The 16,242-nt window shown below is 39.7% G+C and overlaps 1 protein-coding gene across 1 annotated transcript in view; it reads left to right on the top strand.

The window, feature by feature from the left end:
• Nucleotides 1-16,242, top strand: part of tmtc2b (transmembrane O-mannosyltransferase targeting cadherins 2b) — a 96,264-nt gene that overhangs the window by 76,115 nt on the left and 3,907 nt on the right. The window contains exons 9-11 of the mRNA XM_044357193.1: nucleotides 3,308-3,389; nucleotides 6,303-6,417; nucleotides 10,711-10,774. Coding sequence (XP_044213128.1) covers nucleotides 3,308-3,389; nucleotides 6,303-6,417; nucleotides 10,711-10,774 — 261 coding nt within the window. The remainder of the gene's footprint in view (nucleotides 1-3,307; nucleotides 3,390-6,302; nucleotides 6,418-10,710; nucleotides 10,775-16,242) is intronic.

The following is a 16,242-nucleotide window of genomic DNA, read 5'->3' as shown; positions in this document are numbered from 1 at the left end:
CGTTAAGACTTGGTGAAGTGGACTCAGGGGAAAAATTCAGTGGGCCGTGAAGAGAAACTCATTTTATTTAAGAAAGTGTTATTGATTTTGGAGGAAAGTAGAGTTCAAACCTGCAGGGATGAATCTCTGTAGATCTCTGACTATGATGGATGGAAGAAGGGTCTTGAGCTTGCATGATCCTGTGAGTGCAAATAATGTCATCAGAGAAGGGGAGTCAGTTGTTAGGACAGGCTTAGAGCCTCTTCAACCATGAGGAAATTTTAAAAGAAAGAAGATTCTTTATTGAAATGTGTCAGAAAGTTTGTACCCATGACTTTGAGTCATATCATTTTATGTATGTTCTCTCTGTTGTGGCTATAGCCTCTGTCCCTGGTGACAACAGCATTTAAGAATGATCAAAACCACTTCTGGAAGTTGACCAGCCCATCAGCCCCCACCTCTATCATCCCCTACCTCCGTGCTCCCTGTGGCACAACTATGAGTGATGAAGATGCTTTAGATACTGTCAGGGGTTTCTGAGGTTCAGATCCCTGCGGGAGAGGTGGAGAGACTGTGAGATAAGGCTTGTCAGCAGGGTCAGAGAAGGGTGAGAGGAGGGAGGTGGAGCTGAGCTGGTAGCTGAAGCGCGAAGAGCAAAGAGTCGCTGTGATTTGTGGATGAAGGAAGGGCAAAACAGGGGAGGAAGGGAGAGTTAATTACACAGATCAGTATCACCCCCCTGCTGTGCCGACCCCTCAACACCTCCGCTGGCACTCCAGGGGATCAGGATGTATTTCGGGCACCGTGTACACACTACAGGTCAGAGATGGACACAGCCACGGTGACGCTTGTAATATTGGACTCAGTCATCCACTTGTCATTTCCTTCAGCTAATACGAAGCAGGCTTCATTCATAATCACCTCAGCGCTAACAGAGCCAGAGCTACATTTGTGGTTTATCTGATCTTATCAGGAGACTTGAGGTGTGAGGTACGCACCACTAAACTCAGCATGTGTGACAAAACGAAGGGTAATGTACTCACACAGTGAGCTGACTGGAATGAGAAGTACATATAGTTAACAGAAAGTAGAAGAGGGGATGTTATTGACAGCATTCTTTTTGTGTTTTCCACCCTCTCCTGATTTTAATGGCCTCAAGGTGCTTTCAGATCAACAAAGAGGTTGCCATGTCTCAAAATGTAGAAATGGAGTGACTGCAAGCAAGCAGTGGGTTCCATTGATCCTGGTTTTTGTCATTTCCACTGAGTGACATGCCTTTTATTAGCTCTCACTAGAGTAGTAGTGTAGTCTAGAGTAGTGCCACACATAGTAGTTATTTTGCCAGTATATAAGTTCCACTTTAGAAAGAAAATCCTGGGCCACACACAATTAGCTAAAGATAAATCTCTATTCCGACAGTCAAGTATGTTTGCCTTCACTGAAATGATCCCTCAGCCCAGTACAAATCTGAATCTCAGTAGTCCAAACATTATCAAGACTTCTAAGATTGAGAAGCTTCTAAATGTATTTTAGGAATATCAGTTGGTTTTAATGCACTCAATTTTGAGTTCTCCACAGGCCTGCAAAGTAGCTGACTTCTATTGGGTGGAGGCACTGTGACAATTTTACTTAACAAGGGGGAAATTGAACACCGATACTTGTTTGGGTACCTTGATTATTCCTAGAGGCGTACAGGTGAGCCAAATGACTTATAATCCATAAATTTGTGGATGAAAGCAAAGTTGCCAGGTTACAGGGTCCAACAGTGAAGTAATATAGCATGTAGTGTAACAAATTGCCTTTCTAGGGATTAATAAGAATAGTTATAACATTTCCTTTGAGATGAGTAATGAGAAAGGTACAACTTGTTGCTTTTTGGAGGTTCGACACTCGTTTACCTTATAGCTTATTCTGGCCATGGTCTCCATTAATATAGTTGTCATAATCAAAATTTTCTATCCACTCACAACTGCAACTCATTTCAGTGTGTGAAAGCTTAATTCTGAGGTTTAGCAAACAGACGTAGGCCACTGTTATTATAAAACCAGCAGGCCCTCAAACGTACACATTCCTCCATCTGTGAATACAAGTATAAAAATACACAAAGATGATGCTTTTCAGACTGGAACAGTGATCGCTAGTTGGACACCATCATCTCTATTAAACATATACTTAACACAGGCTTGATTTTCCGCAGCATCAAGGGAAACCACACTCAGATGTTTACATTAGAAAATTATGTATTATATTGAATCTACAGTTCACTGAAAATCTATATGCTTGACTAAGTATACAGTCATTAATACTAGACTGTACTGATTGGATGTGGGCCTATTCTATTTGACTAAACAGAAGTAATTTGCTTTATTTCACACTGAGTTCAAACACATTATTTTTTCTGGCTTATGCAATCTTTATGTAGTCTTCCTCCATCTTTTTCTGATGATTTGGCATTATATCTAAAGCCTTTATAGTCTTGGTAAATCTCCATTTTAATAAGTCTTTTTTATACATAATTCATGCAGTGTTTTAGAGTGAAACGCACACTAATTGTTGCCTTGCTAATGCTAGAACATCAGCCTTTATAGATGAGTGAACATTGTTAATTGTTGATCAGATGGCATCTGGTCCCCAAAGGAGAGCAGAGATGTGTCAAAGTCCCAGCTGCCACTTCTATTGGCCAGCTGCTTTGTTCTCTTTGAGCTGTGATTGGTTATGTGTCACAGTCTAAAGGACCTAAGGGAGCTCTTGAGGTCCACAGGGCTTCGTTGTTGCTTTTCCTCATCATGCTGTACTCACCCTTCCAGTATGGATTCATTTAATCTCTCCAAAGAGTGAAACAACACCAGAGATCCACATAGATACATGAGCTCACTGACTGTTTCTCAGTTTTTCTGTGTCTTAACTCCTCTCTCCTTTCCACCCTCCTGCACCACTTCCCCATTTCCATTCTACTGCTCTCTGTCTTGTTTCATAGCGGTCAGGCCACACACACCGGCAATCTGTGGTTATGCTCTGGAAGTGTTATTTGCACAGATAAAAGTGTGTAATGAATGAGCCTTTGCCCCGTCTGGTCCACTGTGCCAAGCATGACAGTGTGTAGTTTGACAGGACGACACATGAGCTTGAAAGAATAACACTGGTGCTACATGTGTTTCATGTCTATTTATTAAGATTTACTGTTAAAGTAGGTCTGTGGTTTGGAGGGGGACATTAGGTATACACAAAGGTATTTTGGCTGTTAAGTTGAGTGTGGTGTTTTTACAGTGAGTAGTTTTGAGGAGCAGTTGAAACAATAATGACACTGTGTTTAATCCATCTCCCTCAGGGTCAGAAAACAGAAGCAGAGAGGTACTTCCTGAAGGCCATCCAACTTGATCCCACTAAAGGCAACTGTTACATGCATTATGGTAAGTAGTGATATTTTTTACTTTCATTTTAACATATCCTGACTTCATTCTTACTCCCTCAAATATTTAATTTGGCAATTAAACACATACATGCCGCACTTGTCTGCACAAAGGCAGGAACTCACTGTACACACCTGGCAAGACAACACTGTTGGCCGACCCCTTTGCCGTCTCTTCCTCCAATCAGCCATTATGTCAGTCTGTATATGGTGGGGGGTCGTGAGAAGAGAGGATGATTTCCTCCTATTGTTCTTTGATTTTATGGAAACGTGACAATGTCAGCGTCTCTTCTGTCTTACATTACTACTATGCAGGGTCAGACTGGGAGCAAAATTCAGCCCTGGCAATTTCCGTCTAGACCAGCCTCAATTTTCCCCAACATACGCCCTTATGTGTTGCATAAAGCAATATCAGGCTATTTATAACATATAGGCTAAACAATAGATATAAAGTTGGCACTATTATTTTCATAAAATAATGTAATAAATAAATAAATAGCCAAGAAATAGCCTAGAGGAAAAGTCAGCACCTCAAGAGGCACACTTCAGATTTTATTCATTTGACAGTTGGTATTGGCAACCCGACTCTTGGTGCACTTATGCTTCACAAATAAAACAAATATGACATAATCATGTGTCATGAATGTGGTCTATGAGAAAATGCAATGCTGTTATCATGAAACAAAATAGCCAGAACTTAATTTTCACACTGGACAAAAGCTTTCCTATAGGCCTACCCTAATGATGATCTGGAAATGTGTCTGAAATTGGACATTAATTAACAGCTCTCTATTTATGTTCACAGCTGTTCTGATGCATTTCACACATCAGGCTTAACAGTCAGGATTTCATGCCACTGACACTATTTAAATGTTCATTCACTGCTATTGTCAGACTGTGACAAGCAGCATGCCTGCACTCTATTGGAACATATCCAGAGTGACTAATCAGCTGAGCCATAATAACACTCTCGCCTTGACATCATTTAAAAAACACAGCATAGCAAAGCAGCACAGCAGCCTTAAGCAGCGAATAGAATAGAATAGCATGTCCTACCTTAGGTGGTGAGAAGATAATAATTGATGGCAGGCTCCTGAGTATGATGAATCCCCTCTGGCTGTTAACACTGTCGCTACATGAGCCAGCAGTATCACCTGCTGGGAGGTTGTCATGCACCTTTGCTCGTCCTCAGCAGCGGCCTCCTCTTCTTGCCCCTGTTCTCTACTGGAATCAGCCTGCTCATCTGTACAGACTCTTTCCTCCTCCTCTACATTTGACACTGGACTGTTAAATTATTACTTCAGCGAGGCAGGCTAACAGGATTTTGTGTGGCAGTGGCATCGGTATTTTTGAATAAATATGTTAACTTAAAACATTTTGCAGCATCAGCCTCAAGATTTTATTTGCTTTTTCTCTCTGACCTTTTCCACTCCATGTTTTCGCTTTTTGGGATCTTTATCCATTTGTATCGGCTAGCTTTATTTTCGTATCTATATTTAATTATTTCCCAGTTGACCTCTGACATTACATGGATGGATGCATCCACTTGAAGGAGTGGGGTGAGGACAACGGTAGCACTTCCTGCACCTGCCTTACAGTATAGGTAGCCTATTGACAATTAGGACAGTGTAACCCCCAATCAGATGGGCTATTCCTACATCAAGTAGGCTGCATCCAGCAGGTTGAATTTTTTTTCCCACAATTTTTTTTCCCTACATTACTGGTGGCCTTGTGGTCCACTAGGTGGGCCGACCCATCTGGCATTTGCCACAGTTGCCAGATTGCCAGTCCGAGCCTGCTACCATGTGACTCACACATGCCTCGAAGTTGCAGTGTTTAATCTCAAAAAAGGATTTGAATTACTGTGATAGTAAGAGTGAGTTTGAATGAGCTGAGTTAATTACCTCCTTTCTTTAAAGGCCTCTAAAACCTAAAAGCGTTTTATGATGAACTGATCTGTCAGCTTGTTATCGTTGCACCAGCTTGCATGTGACATCTATCTGCCATGACAGAGGATTTGTATTCTGTTGAAGTTGTGTCGGTCTAAGTTGTCATCTTTAAAGAACTCTATTAAAGATAAGGTGAACAATGTTGATAACGAGGGAAAGAATGTCATTAGAGTAGGATATAGATAGCCAAGCAATAGATAAATGATTAAAGATAGAACACCTATATTATGGGAGTTTCAATTAGCTCCGATTCAAACATGCATCCATCCAACTTTCAGTCATTTATTCTGATAAGGCTCTAGTAGTTTATAGATTCATATATTTACAGTCAGCACAACAGCTTTTTAACTGTGAGACTTGTTTTGAAATATCACACATGCCCGACAACTGCTGAGGTGTTTGTAGCCTGGAGCTACGCTCAGTCATGGTCTAAAGTCTCCCTTTAAGTCTAGCTCTCACCTCAGGCCTGTACAAACGGCTTCAATTTCACCCACGGTTATTAAGGAAAATATGCTTCAGTTCACTTGGTGGTTTATCATCCTGGTACAGTAGTGGGGCTAACCAAAATCAACAGGGTATTAATTCCTCTCTAAACCTGGCCCTTACCAAGAGATCCACCCTTAGTTCATGGCCTTGTCAGGGTGTCATAATCCCATCTCATGAGAGGTTAACTGCAAAAAGCTGCCCCACCCGTAATAAGACACAAACCTCCTACAAGAAACATTTTCATCATAAAGAAACAGATCTATCAAGGCTGACTAATCTGAACAAATGAGTCTGAGAGATGGCCAAAGAGTGATGGTATGTTGCATTCATATCTAGTGTTTCAGCATGTTATTGCCAGGACAGACAGGGTTGTCCCTCTGCATAGGCCAAAGGCAACACTTCTATCATGTATCCCTTTGTGCCTTTCTAGGCATCCCTCAGTGTTTTAACAGTGGTGCTGTTCTCTCCTGCCCTACCAGGTCAGTTTTTGTTGGAAGAGTCACGGCTGCTGGAAGCGGCAGAGATGGCAGAGAAAGCCGCACGTCTGGACAGCGGGGAGTTTGATGTGGTCTTCAGCGCAGCCCACATGCTCAGGTGAGTGTTTGATTAGACACGTGCTGGGGAAAAGCCCCAGCACAAGCACAAAAGACACTGTATTTATTTCATTCTCTGTAGATGAGATGGGTGGGCCACAGTTTTCCATGGCTGAGTAGAAAGGAAAAGCTGTGTATGAGAGAGGGAGGTCTACTGTCTGCACGGTTTATCCAGGGGCTTACGCTACTCCTCAGCCAGTGTGATTTACTTGGCTGTACTTTGTAATCCTCTCCTCTTGCTGCAGTGCCAGCCTGAAAGCTCCTGGTTTGTCTTAGCGTGCTGTGCAGCTATGTATCTTCATATGCTCTCTCTCTTTACCTCTCTCCCGCTCTGTTTCACTCTTTCTCTGCTGGCCCTAGCTCATACTTGAAAGTCTGCTTCCAAATCGGTGCAAGGTTCAGCCGATGAGCCTGAGAAGCGAGGCTTTAGCAGCCCACAAGTTGTTGTGTTTCTGAATGCAAGCCATGAGTGGAAATTTGTAAATAAAGCCGTGTGCCAATTTACGGTATGCTGCTCCACTGACTGAATAAACCTACAACATTATATTACTCAGTATAGAGATTTCCTTGTTTGCATTGAAATTACAGCTGCCTGCTGAAAGGAGGGTTATTTTTGAAACCATTATTGCTTATCTTGAATCACCACAGTTTGGTAAAACCACTGCTTCTTTACCCAAGAGAATTGCTGCACAGCTCTTTGTAAGATTCTTGCCCAGCTGCTTCATGCATAGCTCTTCGCCCACCAGTCTGATCACGCAGGATCTTCACCACCAACAGCTTTCAGCATCAAGAGCCTCTTCCAGGGTCCAGACCCCTGGCAGCTAAAAAGAACTTCAAGCAGTGATCAGGCTGAACTTTTCTCCGCCTGCTTGGCATGGGGTCTCACTCCTCCGCAGCTCATGTTCTTTATGTGTTTGTCTTGGACGCAGACGTGGAAAGGCTCACAGTTGGTGGGGACACAAGTAAATCTACACGGGGGGAGGGGCAGAAGCTTTCAGAAGTGCAAATGTCTTTTATTGCCCTCTTGTGCTTGTACTGCTCATTTAATGTATCAAATCAATGAAAGTGAAAAATTAAATTGTGATGTGATAACAGTAAAGTACAATCTGTAGATGTTCACAGCCAGAAAAAGAACCACTATAACACACATGAAGCACTCATAGTTCACCTCATACATGATTCCCATCCAAACCATATGTTTAATATAATAATATAATATACCGAATCTGAAAGAGTACTTTATATATTATTAGCATGTCATAATGTTAGATATGCCCATTTGTGCATATTTGTGTCTCGATTTCCAAAAAATTGGTTTAAATTGGTAATGTTAGGATGGAAATAAAGAGAAAGTGGTTGCAAGTTACATAAGGTGTACTGCACATACCGTACTCTCCTTAGGGAAGATGTCTGTGTTCAGTGTAATATTCTAATAAAGAGAATCTGAAAAAAAATGCAATTCTGTACTCAAGACAGATGGGACGGCTGCGGTTTTAAGCACAAATATCTGGCTGCTGTCAAAAATGCAGTTTGTTCACTGAGTCATTAGTATCTAACAGTGTCACGCTATTAAGCAGTACTGTCATTGTTGTGATTTGTGCATATCTGGAGTTAATAAACCATCTCCAGACAACAAGATGTCAGGGTAAGAAGATCAGTGGTTGAATTGCTGATTTGAAACATGATCAAGATTTTTTCATGCTTTTTTCATTAATTCATGCTACATTTTCCCATCTCTCTTTCTTTGTTCCTGTGCTCTTAGTCTCACACTCTTCCTCGGGCTTAAACCCAAGCAGTGGTTTACATACTTGGCGTCCAATGCCTTCTGCACTCTCATAACCCGCAGTCAGACAGATCTAGGAGGTTGTGCTGCTCCTTTGGTCATGGTGTGGCAGCTCTCCAGTTCCCTTCTGATAATGTGTTCATATAAATGTGATAATGATATTATAGAATTAGATTAGATTCTTTTTTTTTTCTTAGAAGGTTGCGCTTTCTAAATATTATGCTGGCAAACAAACATATGGTTGTGGTTGGACGTGGAACCCACATTTATAATCTCAGGACAAATTCAGCAACTCAACTCGGTGTCTGGATCGCTTTTGGAATGTAAAATGCTTCTTTGGAGCGCAGTTGGAAAAATTCAGTTGCACTGAAAAAAAAAAAATAGCAGTGGCATGTTCTTGTGTGTGTGGATAACATGAAAGATAAGTTCTTTAAAGGAAGGACCAGTGTGTAAGATTTAGTGGCATCTAGCAGAACAGACATGGCAGAAATGGAATATAATATTCATAAATATGTTTTAATTAGTGTATAGTCACCTGAAACGAATCAGTGTGTTTTTGTTACCTTAGAATGAGCTCTTTATATCCACATAGAGAGCGGGTCCTCTTCCACAGAGCCCGCCATGTTGCACTGCCATGTTTCTACAGTAGCTCAGAATGGACAAACCAAACACTGTCTCTAGACAGGGCATTTTGCATTTTTTGTGAGTTTTGCAGCCACAGTAGGTTCGCCTACACTTTTGGAAGGGGAGGGTGATGGGAGGGGTATTCATTTGGTTGCAATCTGCAACCTTACCGCTAGATGCCACTACACTGGTTCTTCTACTTGCCAGTCATTAGTTTTGAATGTCAGTTTCTAGGGTCACAACTCTCAATGGACTTTAAGGTCACAATTTCTGTACACGCTATATTTTCATTTTTAAATAACACACAAGCAATATGAAAAATTAGTGTCCTCAAAATGTTATATTTAAAGACCCCCTTCACTCAAAAATATGTTTTGCTTATTGTTACTTCACAGTGATGTATGTGCAGAGTTTGGCAAGCCGTTTTCAAATTCATCTGCTGACATTTTTGTGACATCACAACTACCTCTGAAGTCCCTCTGATGGTCCAGTATGCAGCTTACACAAGTTTTGTTTGGAAATTTGAAACTTCCGGCACATATACACTGAGAATGAACTTTTCAGTGAAGAAGAAGACATTGTGCTTCTAGCACTTTTCAAACAAAACATACTTGTATATTCATAGATTCTGGATTTTTCAATGAGGGAAAATGAGCAAGAATTTGTGAGTAGTTATTGAACGTTTTGTAGAAAAAAATATATTAGATGAATTATTATTCAAAGTAAATTATTTTCATATATCTTAAAACATGGTGAAGGGGATCTGTAAGCTGTTAAAGTTTCATCATGTTATATTCAGAATAAGAAATAAAAGCTGTCTACTGATTGTTCAATGAGAAATGATAAAAGCATCTAGAACACATAAGACAGTGTCATTCGAACCAAACATAAGTATCGTGTGCGTTCTTAGGCCACTGACCTGGTTATCCTAAAATAAAAGCTTTTTCCTTTTATCTGGAACCATATGGAGGATGATCCCTTAATAGACTGCGACAGCCTAAATGAAACTGTGGTTCCAATGGTCTCACTTCCTTTGATCATTACGACTTAAGGGGCTCCACAGCCAGCCGTCGTTTGCTCTGCCCTTGACTTCGTCAAAGTTAAATTGTTTGCAATGAGACAATTGTTACCATCAGTGAAAAGCATGCAGCTGCGGACCATAAAGGTGATTTCTGGTTTACCATGGTATTAATGACAGGAAAAGCCATGTCACAGAGGAGCCACAGTTGCATGTATAACAGTAGGCAGAGCAGTGGATTATGAGGAAGATAAAAAGCATAATATAGTATATTCCTGTCATGACTGTTGGTTTTATGTCCTCAGGAACAAAGTATTTCTGGTTCCAGGGAGTCATGCCGACAAGCCATCTGCCCAAAAACCCTTTTTGTCGCAGTGTGGAATATACAGCATGTTTTAGTGCATCTGTGCCATCAACTCTGCTGTCCTGTTTTTATGATAGTATGATTAAATGATTTTATGTTTCCATACTGTTTGTACACCTTCAATTTCTTTAACCATCCAGCATGTCAAGCCACATTTTCCCCTATTGGCTGTAATTAGTACATTGAATATTTCTCATCAGTTTTAGTTTGTTGATGACTTTTCTTCAAGTACCCAATAAGCCACATGTCCTGACCTCAAAGTTCAATTAAAACAGAAAGTGCTTGCTGTGCACTGCTCAGCAGAGATGTTATCAAGTGAAAGATGCTATCGAATGAGAACCCTACAGGCGATTGGATCGGCTTTTCTCTTTCCTCATGCTGTTCCCTCCTGTTATTTTCTCAGTGACCCCTAAGCGCCAGTAAACACATAGGGTTCAAGGCCTCAACTGAAGCCGGGAGCAATAAAGATGAGTAATGATTGCCTTTCTCTGTTTTACCTTTTCAGACAAGCCAGCCTAAATGAGGCAGCTGAGAAGTATTACGGACAAGCAGCAAGCCTGAGACCCAATGTGAGTACAGCCACAACTAGCTAATCATCCCCATTACTATTTACCCTGATGGACACTATGCAATCACAGTCTGGGTGGCTTTCCAATAATCCCATCCATATTACTGCCCCGTCTGCCTCCTCACAACGGCCCTCATTGTCAATGGATGTCAGAAAAAAACCAGGGCTAGCTTTTAACCAAGCTCAGAGGTTTGTTTGTGCAGCATCCATCACCAACTTCAAAGGAGAGGCCATGGGTAAGTAGATTGAAAAGAATAATGATAATAACACTCAGTCAGGGGACTTTGACATCTTGAAAATGAATGGGGTCCAGTCTTTGGCAGCTCTGACAAGAGGGGTCGAGTTGTTTAAGTGAGGTCCGCAATGGGAGCAAAATATGTTTGGCATGTGGTTACCCTGTTTGTTCCTGCATCTTGATTAGAAGAAATTGGCTCAGGATTAATGATCAAAATATATCTGGACAATGTTATACAGACATAAAGTTTAGTTCTGCAAGCACACAAAACCCTGGTATAATATACAAACAATGACAAACAAAAAGACAAAAAAACCCTGATTGTAACAGAAGAATACATTTTTACATTTCCATACAAACCATGAAATTGAGCTCCTATCCCCTTTGTTGTTCTCAGTGTTGATGCAGCATTCAGCTCTTACCAAAGCATTGTGTATTTTTAACATCTAATTAAACCCAGATGTATCGTAAGGAGAATTATTGTTCTCATTGTCCCAGTTCAAATGCATACATGAATAATGTAACAGAATCATAAAGTTTAAGGTGAACTGTGGGAATGTTTCCATTAATTATTTGTTATTAGTAGCCTTTTATTATGAGGAGTGTTCAGTCACTTCCTGTGACAGTGTTAACCAGAGAATACCATTGGTTTGCGGCCTCCTGATGGATTTGTACTTCTTTAAAATGAGGATGTTTGTGCTCCACACAGATCTATTTCAGGGCCAGATCAGTGTAATTTTCACATGACTGCTTCTTGGCATCTGTAATCATATAAACATGCATTTGATGACCACATCCAAACACGGAGGCATGTTTTTGTCCTTACTTGGTCACTTTTGCTTGGATGCCTTTTGCCATTTCTATTGCTTACAGCTGATGCACAATTATAATTTAGGATCTTCATCCGTCTTCTTTACCATTATCCTTTGTTCTTTCCGATGCGACTTGACTTAAGCCATGTACCCTGTCCATCTTCATTTGTCATTTCATGCTTTACTGCCGCTTGACTCTTCACTCTCCAAAGGCTCTGGTGTTTTATATTAAGCACATATGTCTGGTCGCTCTGAGTGAAAGAGGACAATTCGCTCCATTCAGGAGATTTTGTCCTTTAGTCCTCAAATTCCCTCTATCTAGACAAGCTAAGTCCTATCAGATGCTTGCTGTGCACTGGCTCTTCAACATTCAGATATTCTTTACCTAAATGTCTATCTGGAGTCATTTTGGTCAGGTCATTCCCCAACCTAGCTTCATATTTGACTTTAACAGTCTTTATAGCCTATGTTGCTTTACGGTCTAGGCTAATATACTCCACATCTGGCCATGCCTCTGCTGCTACATGCCAGTTTTGGGAAGGGTAGAGAGGCAGAGAGGTTACAGAGCAGCAGGAAATGAGGAAAAAATGAAAGTTTTTGACAAGGGACCTTTTTCAGAGTGTTGCAAGTGTTGCTAGGGCAAGGAAGAATGCAGGAGCAGTGGTATAAATCACAAAAGTCTTAGCTAATGTGAAAGAAGGGGGAGAAAGGCTTGGGTGAGGAAAGATGGGAGCCAACAGGGGAGAGTGGAGGAAGGAAACAAAACTGAGGAATTGATAAGTTCTGCATGGGCAAAGAAAAAGATCTTTTGAATCTCTGCTGCAGCTGCACTGAGAGGAAAACCAGGAGTCTGTTGATTTTCTACCCAGGAGTCTTTGCTCAGTGCTTCATATGTTGCCTCACTCATCAGTATCTATTCTGGAGGATGTGAGGAAGCTTTCAGTACAAGTATTGTGTTTTTTTCTATTTAGTTTTGCTTCTCATAACTTCTCAAAATCCTATTAATTGATCCCTCCTACAACCTGTACCATCTGTAAAGGAACTTTTAATGAGTCATGAGATCAAAAATTCACCATATTGCCATGGGCTAAAGATATTGAATACAAGAAGCATGTATTGCCAGTAATACCTTCTTATGTACATTTGCCAGCAACTAGATTTGAGGACATGTACAGTAGTTGTTTCTCCCTGTGGCAAGCAAAGTATTACTTGACTGTTGTCATCCTCTCATTCAGTGAGAAAAATGACACCATCCTAAGTCATGCTACCTTATGAACTGACCGACCTCTCAGAAACAGAAGTAGGAGATTATTGCACTCAGTGGTGGAAGAAGTATTCAGATCCTTTACTTAAGCAAAAGCAGAAATACCGTTGTCTAAAAGTTCTCCATTACAAGTAAAAATCAGCAAAATGTACTTAAAGTATCAAAAGTAAAAGTACTCATTATGCAGACTGACTTCTTTTATTGTGCTATTAATATTATTTTGATGATATAATAAATATTATTATTATTGATTATTATAGTGTATTATATTTGTATTATAGTTTGTTTTTATTACTAACAAATGCATGTAAGAGCATTTTAATGTTTATCAATGTGGAGCCAATTTTAGATACTTTGGGTAGATTAATAATAATAGTGCTGCATCATATTACATAAGTGTAGACTATGTTTTTTATAAGAATAATAATACACTTTATTTATATAGCACTTTTCACACAAAGTGCATAAGAAATTAGAGACAACTTAAACAACAGTTAGAATATTAAAATATATTATTTTATGTAAAATCTTAATCTAAAAATTAACTATAAGTATCAAATAAATGTAGTGGAGTAAAAAGTCAAATATTTCCTTCTGAAATGTAGTGGAGTGGAAGTACAAAGTAGCATAAAATGGAAATACTTAAGTAAAGTACAAGTACCTCAAATTTGTACGTCAGCACAGTACTTGAGTAAATGTACTTAGTTACCTTCCACCACTGATTGCACTTCTCGTAATATAGCATCCTCACCAACTCCACAAAATGGCATTAACAGTAATTTGCCTTGCACCTACTTGTCACCTACATGTTGTGGATACAGTATTTATGTGTGGCCCCCTGACTTGCCGCTTTCAACTATGTCCATATGTATAAACAGTTATATTTTGGCTAGCATTTTTCTCACTAGTTAAAATCCCTAACTTGCAAATTGATCCCTCCAGCGTTATTTTGTGGTTTGACCTTCAAATGGCAGGTCAAACAGAAGGTAATTTATAGCTCAAACAGCCTCAGAATTACCCCAACCATTACAGTCAAGAACCCTGGCTGCTCCTGTGAATAATAATCGAAACCCAGAGAGAAAATGTTGATTTTGTTTTGTTAGGGGATTAATGTCACTACACAATATCGAGTGTAGTAAATTGGTATCTACTAATTTAATGCTGCACATTTTGAGTCGGTGAGCAACAGCTCACGGTCGGTCATGCCAGCCTTTACTTTTTTTTATGTGTCGAGGGAAGAAATGCCCCCTCTCTAAGGGACAATAGGACTATTCCAGAGTCTCTTTGATTTATTCATCAATTTAATTCCCCTCTGTGAGTAAAAGCAGCACTATTGGACAGATTGTTCCCATTGAAATTCTCATGCATAGAGTATCACTCATTCAACCTTGACACTGGAAAAATAGAGAAATGTTTGGACAGTTTTGTGAGTATAATCAACAAAGGTGGAGCAGTCGAGCAAAGGAGGGGAGTTCAAAGACAAAGCAAGACAAATGAACAACGTGAGAGTGTCTGGTGTTTGGTAACCTCTCTGAAAAAGTATTCCCAATGCATAGATGAATATGCAAATATGAACTTTAGACCTACTGTAATACATGTATGGGAAGTGTATAGGTTCAAAAAAACATCTGTGGTTGCTTTCCCTCATGTTCCAAAACATAATTTACTTTCCAGATTGTGTTAAATATTTATACGTTTTTTATATCTTGTATAGATATAGATTTTATTCTTAAGCCATTCGGTGACATGAATATCTTTTATATTTTAGTATACCTTACTGTTTTTCTGTAGCAGTGTTGCTGTTGTGAATGGTTTGCACAATTACAGAAAAACACTATTCTCTCATGAGTGTTGCTCTGAGAATTACTCTTGATTAGTTAATGGGACATGGGAAAGAAATTAAGCCTTGTGGGACAGCTCATCGGTTAATGTCAAGATGCCATAATCATGTGCCATTCCATGTGACAATTATGTATGTGGTGATAATTATAGGAAAAAAAGTCACAAATACTGCAGTAATAGCACATCATTTGCCATTTTGTTTTATTTGAGCATTCCTTAATTCCTAGGAATTACAATTAAGGAAATTACAATCGTCTCAAGTAGTAAAACAGTAGCTTCTCTACAGGATTAGACATCTTTTCCACACTTCAAATTCAAATGGAGATCAGATGTGGCCCCTCCCTTGGCCTGGATACTTCATGGTCTTAACGTGATTGCACCCTGGACACTTTTCCTGTATTTGTATCCTCATGACTCACTCATCACACTGTTGATGATTTTACCTCTTGGCACCAACAGGAATATACAGTATATTCATCTAGAACCACTTCAAACAACCACCACAGTTGCACCCTATGACATCTGTGGCCACAGACAAGACACAAGGACACGCAAAGCAGCATGGTTACCAAACACTGCACCACAGTCTGGGTGATCTGACAAACAGGAATCACTAGTGTGTTAGGTCTAGGAAATCTCTACTTTTTATCTTATGTAATATGTTTATTTTAAATAGTAAGGACGTAGATCTCTTGGTTTGATAAATAATATCAGTTAAAAATTTTAGAGTTCAGTCTCCAGATGACAATTAGTTATAGAAAACAGGGAGAAGAATAATGCTACTTTTTTATTGAGCCCTCAGTTGATAAATGTGAAGAGTTTTTATCATTTTTTTTTCTAATAAGGTTCAAGCTGTTAGGAATGCATTTACCCCCCATTCTCAAATTCTCTCTGACCTTTGATACTGTATAAAACACCTAACAACACAGTTGGTAAAAATACAATCCTGTCTTACAGATGTTAAAAACTGTCTCTATTAAAACTTTCTTCAGTTAAACTCAGATAAATCAGAAGCCATTATCATAGGTCCAGACCCCTCCGGTAAACACTTTCCTCGCACTTAGGTTCTCTGTCTTGTTGCATCAAAACCCAGTGCAGAAATCTGGGTGTTATCTTTGATGACAAACTTTACTTTGACCAGCAGGTGAAGTCAGTCGTTCAATCTTTCTTTCTGCAACTTTGTAATATCTTGAAAATTAGATCTTTTTTATCCACTAAGAATCTGGAAACTGTTATCCACACTTTGATTACATCCTGCCTAGACTCCTGTAACTCGCTGTATTCCTGTCTCCTTCAATACAACCTCTCCAAACTTC

Source organism: Thunnus albacares, chromosome 7, assembly GCF_914725855.1.
Source record: "Thunnus albacares chromosome 7, fThuAlb1.1, whole genome shotgun sequence".
Lineage (NCBI taxonomy): Eukaryota > Metazoa > Chordata > Actinopteri > Scombriformes > Scombridae > Thunnus > Thunnus albacares.
The sequence above is the reverse complement of the archived record's forward strand: the minus strand, read 5'-3'. Positions and strand labels throughout refer to the sequence as shown.